Source organism: Zootoca vivipara, chromosome 16 (assembly GCF_965207765.1).
Source record: "Zootoca vivipara chromosome 16, rZooViv2.hap1.1, whole genome shotgun sequence".
Taxonomy (NCBI): Eukaryota; Metazoa; Chordata; class Lepidosauria; order Squamata; family Lacertidae; genus Zootoca; species Zootoca vivipara.
In genome coordinates, this window is record NC_142599.1 from 20,843,164 (window position 1) to 20,856,528 (window position 13,365).

Here is a 13,365-nt window from a genome sequence, read left to right on the forward strand (position 1 = left end):
TGGGAACTCTACAATTCTATGATTACTGTATTTTTCCGTGTATAAGCCGAGGGTTTCCCCCCTTAAAATTTAATCAAAAATCGGGGGTCGTCTTATACACGGAACATAGGCCTCTGGGAGGATTTTTTATTTTAAAAAATAAGCAAATGTCCTGGATTTGGGCTTGAGCGGGCCAGAGTGTGCATTTGGTGGGGCGATTGGGGGTTGCAGCAATCGCTCCAAGAAAGCTCACCGCTGATCGTCCAGATTTTCACTTTTGTTTTAGGTTTAGGCAACCCTAAAATATTGTTTTCTTCATTCTGGCTTCAAAAAAATAGGGGTCTTCTTATTCATGGAGACATCTTATAGACAGAAAAATATGGTATTCTATTATTATAATTACATTGTAATGAGAGGGAGATATATTTGCTTGTTCTTTTTTTTTATGGGAAAGATGCCTTGAATCCCAGACTGGGGGGAAAGGCTAGGGGTGTGTGTGTGTGTGTGTGTAAATACAAGTTGATTTGTGCAACGCAACACACCGCCAACACTTCTCCCTTTTCCTTTCAGCAAGTGCTGGCCAAAAAAGAAGAAGAGAAAAGGGGGTTTGTCCTGTTTGCTGTGAAAATATTTTCTTTTTCTTTCCGCTGCAAAGGGTGGTTCATCTCATTTCATGGCAGGTGTTTTGCCCCCCCCCGCCTCCCCCCCGCCCTCAAAATGGCATCATTCGCACCCAAAACCAAACCCCATGTAAATGTGGCACATGTTGCAGATTTGTTTATTTAGCACCACCCCAGCAACTCAGGGACAGCCCCTTCTGTTTCACACAAACTCACACACAGAGTGCACACACACACACACACACACACACACACACACACACAGAGAGAGAGAGAGAGAGAGAGAGAGAGAGAGAGAGAGAGAGAGAGATGATGGAACCCAGCAATACCCACCTGCTGGTTCCTCCTCTGCTATTTACTCACCTTCATGAACTGTTCCATGGATTTAGAAGCCAAGGAGTTGGAACGGAAGAGGGTGTTTGGATCCGCTGAAAGAACACAGAGGGGGGTTGCCAGCCCCGCTTCCAATTAGCACCACGAGTGAGAAAATCTACCTGCGAATGACGCTGGCTCCCCTACATTAATGCGTCGGATTTTTCTCACACCATCTGCTATCCTGCCCACTGGCCAACTCCGCAGAAGCAGTCTGCTCCGGGTCCGGGTCCCAAACCGAACTCTTTAGGTACGACCCCCAGAATTGCTGCTTCCAAGCGTCGCGCTCTGCAACCTTAAGGGCTAGAAACTTGCTCGTATCGAAGAATGAAAGCCAAGGTTTTCAGAAACCCAGATTCTCTCTTTTTGCTGTGGAATTGCAGGGCTCACACCCAGCCCTAGGCGCCCACCTGGTCCTGCTGCCACAATCCTGGGCAACCAACCTCAAACGGCGCACAGACACACAATGTGACATATGAAGGAACTTCTTACCAGTTCTCGAAACCTCACGGAGGTTCACATAGTCCAAGAAAGGCACCACCAAGCCTTGGCCAAGGAAGATCTTGACTAATTTGGTGGCTACGTCCTGGCGACTCTCCAACGAGCAGACCTCCTCCAGCAGGGCTAAGGGTGTGACATCCTCCTTCTCCTGTAGTGAAGCAGAACATCTGCAAATGGCATACATATATATATGTGTGTGTGTGTGTGTATTTAAAACAGGTGTGGGGGACCTTTTTTCAGCCCGAGGGCCACATTTGCTTATTTGCAACCTTCCAAGGGCTACATGCCTGCAATGGTAGAAATTCAGATATATAAGTTAGGCCCAAACGGCTTTTTAAACCAGGGATACAGTCAGGGAGTGGCCACTGAGACTATATAACACAAGTCCTGAAAGACCTACACTGGCTCCCCATACGTTTCCGAGCACAATTCAAAGTGTTGGTGCTGACCTTTAAAGCCCTAAATGGCCTCGGTTCTATATACCTGAAGGAGCGTCTCCACCCCCATCGTTCAGCCTGGACATTTAGGTCCACCTCCGAGGGCCTTCTGACAGTTCCCTCACAACGAGAAGTGAAATTACAGGGAACCAGGCAGAGGGCCTTCTTGGTGGTGGCGCCCACCCTGTGGAATGTTCTCCCATCAGATGTCAAGGAAATGAACAACTATCTGACTTTTAGAAGACATCTGAAGGCAACCCTATTCAGGGATGTTTTTCATGTTTGATGTTTCATTGTGTTTTTAATATTCTGTTGGGAGCCACCCAGAGTGGGCGAGGAATAAATAAATTATCATCATCATCATCATCATCATCATCACCAAATGCAACCCCTGAGCCAAGGAGATAAGTAATTATACAACCTTTAGAAGACATCTGAAGGCAGTCCTGCATAGGGAAGTTTCTTAACGTTTAATGTTTTATTATGTTTTTATATACGTTGGAAGCCGCTCAGAGTAGCTGCGGCAACCCAGCCAAACAGAGTGTTGTTGTTGTTGAATAGGATATCCCTATTTTCATAGGAAAATTGTTGGAGGGTATGAATGACTAGTTGCTGTCTGGGGGTCACACAGCTTGAAAGTCGTATTTCTCAATAAGACTTTTCGGTTCCTGAAATTCATTCTGATTGTGCAGATAAAATATCATGGGTAGAATTCTACAGGGTGTGTTGGTAGCGTGTGAAATTCGTCAAGGTCCAAGGATCTCCACCTCCAGATGGTGGAGATGTCAAGTGACACCCCCTCAAAATTTCCTCCAGTGGAACAACCCAACCCCCCCACCTTTGCACCCATTTATTCCACCAGCCTTGACTGTGCCTCTTTTTAACCCCGTATCTCTCTCATGCACAAAAAATGAGGATAAACCACCAATTGCCCACCTCTGCTGGGCACATGACAGACTCCACCAGGAGGTCTATGAGTGGCTGGTAGTACCGGGAGGGCAGGATCCGATCCTCGGCGAGTCGCACCCGCAGTCTCAGCGCCCCCAGCTTCCCCCTGCAAGCAGAGAGCACAATCTGCACCAGGAGGCTTAGATTGATCAGAATCGATTATACGCTTCCGGAGTTCACGCGAAATACATGACTTTTGGTAAACGAGCCGCCGTAGACGCTAGAGGGCTGTGAAAATTTGTGTCCCTTGCTTTTTAAACTCGTCTACCCATGTACTATCTGAAAACAAAGGGGCGCGTTGGCATTATTGAAATATATTGGCATTATTTTCAGCTCCCCTACCCCACCCTTGTTAAATTATCTGCGCTGGCTGCTTACCAGCAAAGAAAACCCACCCTGAACAATTTACAGAGCCCTGAGCAACTTAGGGTCAGGATACCTTAGGGGAAGTCTAACTCATCTGTGGGTGACAGGTAGGTAGCCGTGTTGGTCTGAGTCGAAGCAAAAATAAAAAAAAGCCTTCAGTAGCACCTTAAAGACCAACTAAGTTTTTATTTTGGTATGAGCTTTCGTGTGCATGCACACTTCGTCAGATACACTGAAACAGAATCCACCAAACCCTTATGTATATTCAGAGGGTAGGGGTGATGGGAATGGGTGATGGGCTAATGGGAGTGGTAAACCTGTAGATGGCTGTTAACGACTGCTGATGAGTTATTATTGGTGAGGCTCATTTGGCAGCAACAAGAAGCTGAGCTTTTAGTGGCAACAACCCAGCCGTGTGGAATATCCTGCCAATAGGGATCGAGCAGGCTCCTTCTGTGCCAAACTTTGTACGCCTGCAGAATTTTTTCCCCTGTGCCGCCATGCCTACGCAGGCAATTAGGAAGCCATCTTTCCATAACGGTTAGCTGATTGCCTGTGGTTTCAAATTTGTATGCGTTTTTAATATACAGTGGTACGAACGACTCGACAACCGAATTTTTCGACTTACGAATGGGGCAAATGGCCACACGCTTACGAATTTCTCGACATCCGAACGGAAACTGCGGCGGTTTTAGATAGGGTTTTTTCGACTTACGAATTTTTGGATGGGGTTGCTTCGACTTACGAATTTTTCCGTTTCCAATGCATTCCTATGGGAAATCTCGTTTCCAATGGCGCTTTTCCGCTTACGAATTTTTCGACCTACGAAGGTAGCCTTCGGAATGGATTAAATTCATAAGTCGAGGCACCACCGTACAGAGATATCTTTGTAAATGGCTTTGACATTTTTTTTAAAAAAACGATATAGCGGTATTTAAATAACTTTATAAACAAAATAAATGCATTTAAATTTTAAAACGCAACATTGAAAGCGAAAATAAATTTAGATTTAAAAACGCAACATTGGAAAGCAGTTGAAAATAAATTTAATTTTTACAAACACAATATTAAAAGCAGCTTAAAACCAATTACAACCACAACTCTAAGGTGGGTCCATCTATTTCACCATCCTGTTCTCACAGTGGCCAGCCAGGTGAGCTCCCATCCACCTTGGACTACGATGCTCCCCCTGAGCCCTGAGTACCACAGCTCAACTTCTGCCCACCCAAGATCCTGCTGTTCACCTCTGGCCCCTCAGCCTGACAACTTGTCAGTAGACCCCAAACCCGATCCCCTGGGCACCTGGCCACGCCGAGTCCTGACATACTTGTCAGTTTGCATTTCTTAGTACAGAAAGTATTGATCTGATGTGTAGAGGTCTTTCCTATTCTACTTAATTCGAGAAGCTTCTGGGTGGAAGCTTCTCTGTGTGAAAGAAGCAAGCAGAAGGTTCATGATGTTTTGGTTATTCCTTCAGAGAAGCTGAGTACAGCTGCCTTAAACTGGTTCTGTTATCTCTTTCTGTCAAGGTAATGCGGACTACTGTATAAAAGTATCTCTCTGTTGCGTATTGAGTCAAAGGATTTTATATCTGTATTACTATTGTCTGTATTTGCATTAGGGTAAAGTAACTGCCTTTTGGTTCCAGAAGGTACAGCTACTATTGGTTCATTTAAGCTGCTGTATTTGGATCCTCTGTCTTATTGGTTTCCTCCAAAAGGCAGCACTGCATAGCTGCCAAGTCTCCCGTATTCCCCGGGAAATCCCCGTTTTTCCAGCTGTTCCTAGCTGAAAAAAATGGATTTTTTTGTTCCCCCCCCCCCCGGTTTATTCTGGTGCTGCGGCCATTTTGGAACTGGGCGGAGCATGCTCAGAAGCGACTTTTGATGCTGCTCTGCCCAGTTCCAAAATGGCTGCAGTGTGACTTCTGGTGCGGCGGCCATTTTGGAACTGGGCAAAGCAGCATCAAAAGTCACTTCTGAGCATGCTCCGCCCAGTTCCAAAATGGCGGCAGCACTACTTCCGGTCTGCTACTTCCGCCCGGTCCCTTATTTCTCCGACAGCAACTTGGCAGGTATGCAGCACTGTGATTGCCTGATATTGTTCCCTCCAAAATGTATTCCTTTCTAGCTAGTCCCCTGTCCCTATAAATGTATCTTTCCTCTTGTTTGCTTTAATAAAGAAGTATTACTAGAGAACTGTCTCCAGCATATTATGTCAAGAGAGCTGAAATCACGAAAACCCACATCACAACACTCTCTATCTCTCTTTCCTTCTATCTTTCTTTCCTTCTGGTGTGGCGTTCTGTACATAGTATGCTTAGTGTTAAGGTTTGGACTTATTATAAGTTATTGTAAGTTTAAGTTAAGCCTGCTGCAACTGGATTTCTTATGGACTGTGCCTATCCTGAATGAATTGGATTTGTGACCATTATGCTCATTTGCCCTCAGTAGCAGTCAAGCTCTGCTGGATGAAATCTGGTCTATTTTTTGGGAGTATCGGGTCCACTTCCGGGTGGGGCTGGGTTGTGGTCTGGGCTCCTAGCCACTCCCCTCAACATTGGGGCGGGGCGGCGTCCCGTGTCACTCCCGGGGAGACCCCGGCCACATCAGGTTGCCAGGCAGCCAATCAGGTCGCTTGGGGTGTGTGGCCAGGGATGATTTAAGTTTTTACTCTGCTAACTATACATTGGGAATCTACTCTGGATCAATACTGAATAGAATTCCACGGCAATACTATGACCCAAGAAGGCCAGAAGAGCTCCCACATTTACCCTGCGTCTCCCTCTGTGCTGGTGAAAGGCAGCAGGCGGTACCAGCCTTTGGGAGGGGCCTTCTGCAAGGCATCCAACGGGAACTCAACCTGCATGGATCAGAGAAAGTGACAGGTCAGTGCAGAGGTAGAGGAGTGCTGGAAGTGCAACAGCAGGGATCATTCTGTTTGCCACTCGAGGGTTAATTCAGGTAGGGCTAAAGGCTGGAATGTGCCTCTGATGATACAGCTTGCTTGCAGGGATGGAGGGCAGTGAGATGTGTATGAGCCTGTGTAGAAATTGTTAGGATTTGATAGTAGATTCTGTTCCACCTTAAGAAGGGACAGGCTTGGAAGAGGATGTTGAATGTGTCACATGATGTAGACTTCTGTTTGTTGTGCTATTGTGGTGCCTTACTTGCTCTTGCTATGCTGAGGAAGAAAGATACGTTTGGTCTTGGCTTCTGAGATGCTCCGTAATAAAGGCTTGTAAATATGCAAGAACTTCTCTCTGTGTCTTATCTGCTGCAAACCACGCTAACGCTGGATGAACTCTGCAGATGACGTGTCCAGGTTCCGAGAGCCTGGATCGTGTTCCAGCTGGCTACACCGTAGAACAGAGGTGAGGGGCTCGCCAGCCCAGATGCCTGTGGTGTTATGCCAACAGAAACTACCCTCCTGTGCAAAGGTAAAATTCACATGTCTTGCTCTGCCCACCTTTGCCTCTGGCCCCGCCCACCGCTTGTAGGTGGCCCCCAGGAGGTTGCACAGAAAGGAATGTGGACCTCAAGCCTAATATCTTCCCCATGCCCGATTTAGTTCCTCAAGTTATAGTTCGACCCTAGATAGCTCAGTTGGTCCGAGCATGGTGCTGATAATGCCAAGGTTGCAGGTTTGATCCCCGTAAGGGACAGCTGCCTATTCTTGCATTGCAGGGGTTAAACCAGATGAGCCTTAGAGTCCCTTCCAACTCTACAATTCTTTGACCCCTGTCAAAGCAGCAGCCGCAACCCCTCATGTGAGATGTAACATCAGTGAAGCAGTCAAATACAACATTTCCTGTTTGCCTAGAGTGGACACACGGGGAAATGTTGCTCCACCTAGGAGGACTTCCTGTCACACCTGGTCTGGAGCATCCTCCCCCTGCATGTGACCAGGTAGATGGGCGTGACCCTGACAGACCCTTAAAAAAAGGGCTAGTCACACAGCCATCTTCTTCTTTTCGCCTTATTCCAGTGTTTCTCAACCTTTTTTGGGCAAAGGCACACTTGTTTCATGAAAAAAATCACGAGGCACACCACCATTAGAAAATGTTAAAAAAATTAACTCTGTGCCTATATTGACTATATATAAAGTAATTCTCCCACGGCACACCAGGCAACATCTCGCGGCACACTAGTGTGCCACGGAACAGTGGTTGAGAAACACTGCCTTATTCCATAGCCAGCAGCACATGGCTCATCCTTACAGAGGATGGAAGTCACAAGGTGGAAAGTCTGTGGCCTAGCTCATACTCTACGCATGTACCTGTAACTACAGTGGTACTTCGGGTTACAAACACTTCGGGTTACAGATACCACTAACCTGGAAGTAGCACCTCGGGTTAAGAATTTTACCTCAGGATGAGAACAGAAATTGCACACTGGCGGTGTGGCGGCAGTGGGAGGCCCCATTAGCTAAAGTGGTACCTCAGGTTAAGAACCGTTTCAGGTTAAGAACGGACCTCTGGAACGAATTAAGTTTGTAACCAGAGGTACCACTGTACAAGATTAAAGGCTGCCTTCAGGACCACACTGTGAACTGAATGTAAGTAAACTTTACCATTACTTTTAAAAGAAGACTGTTATGTCATTGTTGTTTTTAAGAGGGAAATAAAGGGGAATGTGCTGGATTATGGAGAAAGCTAGAGAGTTCCATAAATGTCGACCACAGCAAACTATGGCAAGTTCTTAAAGAAATGGGAGTGCCTGATCACCTCATCTGTCTCCTGAGAAATCTCTATGTGGGACACGAAGCTACAGTAAGAACTGGATATGGAACAACTGACTGGTTCAAAATTGGGAAAGGAGTACAACAAGGTTGTATATTGTCTCCCTGCTTATTTAACTTAGACGCAGAATTCATCATGCGAAAGGCTGGACTAGATGAATCCCAAACCGGAGTTAAGATTGCCGGAAGAAATATCAACAACCTCAGATATGCAGATGACACAACCTTGATGGCAGAAAGTGAGAGGAATTAAAGAACCTTTTAATGAGGGTGAAAGAGGAGAGTGCAAAATATGGTCTGAAGCTCAACATCAAAAAAACTAAGATCATGGCCACTGGTCCCATCACCTCCTGGCAAATAGAAGGGGAAGAAATGGAGGCAGTGAGAGATTTTATTTTTCTGGGCTCCTTGATCACTGCAGATGGCGACAGCAGTCACGAAATTAAAAGACGCCTGCTTCTTGGGAGAAAAGCAATGACAAACCTAGACAACATCTTAAAAAGCAGAGACATCACCTTGCCAACAAAGGTCTGTATAGTTAAAGCTATGGTTTCCCCAGTAGTGATGTATGGAGGTGAGAGCTGGACCATAAAAAAGGCTGATCGCCGAAGAATTGATGCTTTTGAATTTTGGTGCTGGAGGAGACTCTTGAGAGTCCCATGGACTGCAAGAAGATCAAACCTCTCCATTCTGAAGGAAATCAGCCCCAAGTGCTCACTGGAAGGACAGATCGTGAAGCTGAGGCTCCAATACTTTGGCCACCTCATGAGAAGAGAAGACTCCCTGGAAAAGACCCTGATGTTGGGAAAGATGGAGGGCACAAGGAGAAGGGGACGACAGAGGACGAGATGGCTGGACAGTGTTCTTGAAGCTACAAACATGAGTTTGACCAAACTGCGGGAGGCAGTGGAAGACAGGAGTGCCTGGCGTGCTATGGTCCATGGGGTCACGAAGAGTCGGACACGACTAAACGACTAAACAACAACAAAGGGGAATTTTACCAGGAACAATCCAATCTGGACAAGCCAGACCGGATTGCTCAACTCAAATGATTCTTACGAATCCATCAACTAGCTTCCAGCAATGTGCAAGGGAATGTGCTGTGCTACTAGCTCAGTAGCGTGCCTGAGGAAGGATAATATTTAATCAATATATCCCCTCCTACTATTCACATTCCCACACCTCAGAGCTTGCATAAGAGGGACCCAGGCCAGGCCAGCCTCCTGTGCCCACCACTCACCCGTCCCAGGAAGTCATTCTTCCCCACCATGTCCCAATCCCACACTTCTACGATCAGCGGGGTTTCACCAGCGGTCCCCTCCTCCAGGACAAACTCGAGCAGCTCATCCCAGCGTGGGAAGCGAGTTTTCTTGATGATCTGCGGAGGCAGAAGAATGCATAAACGCAAGTGGACAGATGCCCCGTTGTAATGGTGTTGTTCGGCTACTCTCGAGTAAGGACACCCAAGTCCGTGCTTGTCTTTAAAGGTTTTGTTGTGCATAGTATTTACAGTGCAGAGATAGCAGAAAACATGACCTCCTGGTCACTTGCAGAATCCGGGAGTGGACGTTTCCTGCTGCATGACCAACATAAGAGTTTGGGCACCCCGAAACACCTCCTCCCGACCTTACGTTTAGTGCCGCGCCTTAATTCGGGCACCGGAAGGGGCTGCCTGTTCCCCTCCACCTCTTGGTCAAGGCGGCACAAAGGCTCTCCAAAATCACTGAGCCTTGCCACCTCCATAGCACTTCCTTCCTCATTCCCCCCACCTGACCCACTGCTGCTGCTCTCACTGGGCGAAGAGCTGGTCAACAGATGGGGGGAGGTCCCCTGTAGGGAGGTCCCCTGACACCCGTTTAAGAGCAAACACCCCCACAATCACCCCTGCCGCCTTGCCCACGGTGAGACACACACCCGTATGTGCACAGCCACGTGGAGTGAGTCAGCTTGTGGCGTAGCAGTTAGATTGCCAGACTAGGATCTTGGAGACCAGAGTTCAAATCCTCCACTCAACTAATAAAGCTCATTGGGTGATCCTGGGCCAGCTGCTATCTTTCAGGCTAACCTACCTCACAGGGTTGTCGTTAAGAGGAGAACAGAGATGGGGGGGGCTGTTCCTAGAGGATGTGCATGTCAAAGACCTGTTAGTATTTCTGCACCAGGATTCCAGCAGGGTGCCTGTCTCCAGCATCTTATAGTCACCCAATCAGCACAAAAGAGGGCCTTGTTTGAGCCATTGAGAAGAAGCCTTCTTCTCACCTTTTGTGCTGATGGGAGCCAATCAGAATGAAAGGAAGACACTCAGTCACTGAGGATTGGCTTCTAGGGTTGTTCTGGATAAGGTGCGCCGGAAGAAGCCCAAGGAGGAGTTGTTCTGCCTGTTCCAAAGCTAAGCATTTGGAAACACAAGGAGCTTCAGTTTCAAAGAGAAAGGTGTGCAAGTTATGTACAGTAGAACACGATGGAAAACGCAGCTGAAGACACCCTGAAAAAAGATTTTTGGAGCACCCCAAATCATTTGCATAGGTACGTGCACAGAAAATAGTAGATCCAGCTTCATCCATCTCCATGAAATACATTTATATTATGGGAAATTGCTTTGCAAAAAATGTGTGTGCAATGCATTGGGCAAAATTGCACCAAAAATGTGTATATTAGGAGAAATTCATACTAATATGCTGGTGAACTTTCATGAGAATTGAAAAAATCAAAACTTCTACACACAAGCTAATGCAAAAACATGAAGAACTAAGACAGGAAAAATGAGAAAGAGAGAAACTGAAAATGGAAACGATTCCCCAGTCCTCACTTCCTGTTCAGACTCAGACTATCCCTGGGACACAATAGCCTCTCTGGGCTTTGACTCCAGTTCTTATTCCCCAGGTCTTGGATTCAAATCCTACCATACAGCTCGGTTCTGATACTTCAAACGCATCAGGGGCTATACTTACAGCTGTTTCGAGGACCTGCCCATTCCACAGGACACGGACAAAGGGGTCTGAGGTGCCAGAGGTGTCCCGCGGAGCGAGGTCTCTATGTGGAGGAAGATGGCAGACGGATATCAGGAAGCATATTTCAATAGGGTTTTATTTCTTTATTTTTAATTTAACATAAATGATATGCAGCTTCATCAACAAAACAAAAACTTTTTAAAGGGGGCTCGCTGCCGAGGTTGACAAAGGAAGGCCTTTCCTGGCAGCGGAGGGTTCATTTCAGCCTTAGGTGTGTGTGTGTGGCTGTCTTCTAACAGCGAACTCGAACTCGGGTGCTGAGTGATGATGACTACGTAGCCAAAACAGGGCTACTGAGAAACCAGAGTAAGGTATCAACAGATTTGGGGGAACCTCAAGATTTGCAGAAGTGAAGAAGATATTGGCAAGGTAAGGGGGCAAAACCACCCCAGTGGTTGTCTGAGTATGCAAAAATTGCCACAAAATTTCTTCCCCCTGAGCATGTACAGAGTGCCATTCCCCTTCACCACTGACCAACTCCAACCTGTGCCAAACACACCTAGAACTCAGGCAAGAGGCTTCCTTCCAGTGCAGGAGTCATTTCGCTTTGCAAAGAAGTATTCCCTGTACCTGCATTCTGAGGACCGTGTCAGTTCAAAATGAAACAGAGATGTCTTTGGCAACAGGACTTATGATGCTATTACACTCACACCACTGCCAGTCCCTTATGACTTGACTGCAGCCACTCATTCAATTCGTTTTCCCACTCACCCCTACGATCCACCCATTTCCTATTGGCTAATCGGTTGCCTAGGTTCCCAGTTGAGCATCCAGGAGAGAAGGATGGTTTTTCATGGTCTCCGACCACCCGTTCCTTTTCCCTAACCCTCTCAGTTCCTACGCACTGAACCCTTCAGCAGCATCACACTTGCAAACGGAGTATTGAGAGAAAGGTAGCAATCTCATCCAGAATAGTATCTCTTGCACTTATTTAGTACTGTATGTGGTGTAGCGGTTAGAGTGCTGGTCCAAGACACGGGAGACCACGGTTTGAATCCATAGCTCAGTGGTTAAATGTATGGGGTGGAAGTAGCCCTGGAGAGACTCCTGAGGGCCAGGCAGAGAAAAGTGGGGAGAGCTGCATTTGGCCCCCCCAGGCCTGGGGCTTGCCATTTGTGAACATCAAAACTGGGACCTCACTGCGTCTTCCTGAGGACTAGCACCTTGACTCGAAAAGCAAAACCTTCTAAAATGGCACAAACCACCACAAGGGCTACCATTTTGTTATCCATCCCAGATAAATATCCATCCTGGCTAAATATCTGAAAGAAGCATTTTGTCACAGAAAATCAAAAGCCTCACCCAAAAAGAAAATTCACCCTAGACAACATTTTTTAAATAAAAAAATCAAGATAAATGTGAGCTGTCCCTCAACCCACCACCCACCCAACCCTCCACTCCTGCCAAATCTTTTCACAGCCCCAGTGTTCATTTTGATTATGATTATTCATAAGGTGTTAATTATCTCACTTTCTAAGGGATTGGGAGGCAGCCAAGAGTGCAGGAAGATTCGCACTCGCTTTCAGCAGCCACAACACCTTTTTTATTACAGCCACCTTTCTTTTTCTCACTGGGAGAGGGGGAAGTGAGGAAAGTGCACACCTCCGAGCACTCTTCTAGCTTTTCAACTTTTTAATTTTTAAAAATCTAGCATATATCATCAAAAAAAAAAAGATGTTCCACAACAGCCCCCCAGACATTTTCCAAATCTGTTGCTTTTGGGTTGCATCCAGTATACCACTAAGTTAAAGTTATATATTCATTTCAAAATGCACAGGCAAGTTACCGGTAACATTTTTGCATGTTCCCCACCCCCACCCCCACCCAAAATATCCTGGGAACCATAGCTCTGTGAAGGGCAAGCTACTGTTCCCTCAGGTTTTTTGGGGGAGATGTCATGACTGCCAAGACTGTGGTTCAAATTCCTACTGAGCCATGAAGCTCACTGGGTGATCACTGTCTCTCAGCCTAACCCTACCTCACAGGGTTGTTGTGGGGTTTAAATGAAGAGGGAGAGAACCATTCATGCCACCTTGAGCTCAGGGAGGGAAACAGAGGCACAGTTCAAATTGAAGCCAAAAGCATTCTAAAAAGCAGTTTTAGTTGCCTTCCACCCCGTGAACTCGGGGTGGCCAGGAACGATACTCTTCAGCCACCAAATAACCTGGGCCGACAGGAATGTATTCAAATCCATCCTGAGTGTTAGGAAGGATGGAGACAGGGTGCAGCTTGCTAAAGAGGACATTCCACAAGTGAGGAGCCCCCACTGAGAAGGCCCTGCCGTGGGTCAGCAGCAAGCAGGCAGCACCAACAGGGCTTCATCTGCCAGTCATAGGGTACAAGATGATTGATATTGAGGAAGGCGCTCTTTGAAGTATAATAGGGCTTAGT

The 13,365-nt window shown here is 46.8% G+C and overlaps 1 protein-coding gene across 5 annotated transcripts in view; it reads right to left on the minus strand.

Moving 5' to 3' along the window:
- RASAL1 (RAS protein activator like 1) overlaps positions 1–13,365 on the minus strand; it is a 62,385-nt gene that overhangs the window by 26,373 nt on the left and 22,647 nt on the right. For all 5 annotated transcript variants that reach the window (XM_088659658.1, XM_060269281.2, XM_060269282.2 and 2 more), the window contains 6 exons: positions 10,915–10,996; positions 9,204–9,341; positions 5,997–6,085; positions 2,846–2,963; positions 1,464–1,620; positions 963–1,027 (listed from right to left, as the gene is read on the minus strand). In XM_088659658.1, coding sequence (XP_088515784.1) covers positions 963–1,027; positions 1,464–1,620; positions 2,846–2,963; positions 5,997–6,085; positions 9,204–9,341; positions 10,915–10,996 — 649 coding nt within the window. The remainder of the gene's footprint in view (positions 1–962; positions 1,028–1,463; positions 1,621–2,845; positions 2,964–5,996; positions 6,086–9,203; positions 9,342–10,914; positions 10,997–13,365) is intronic.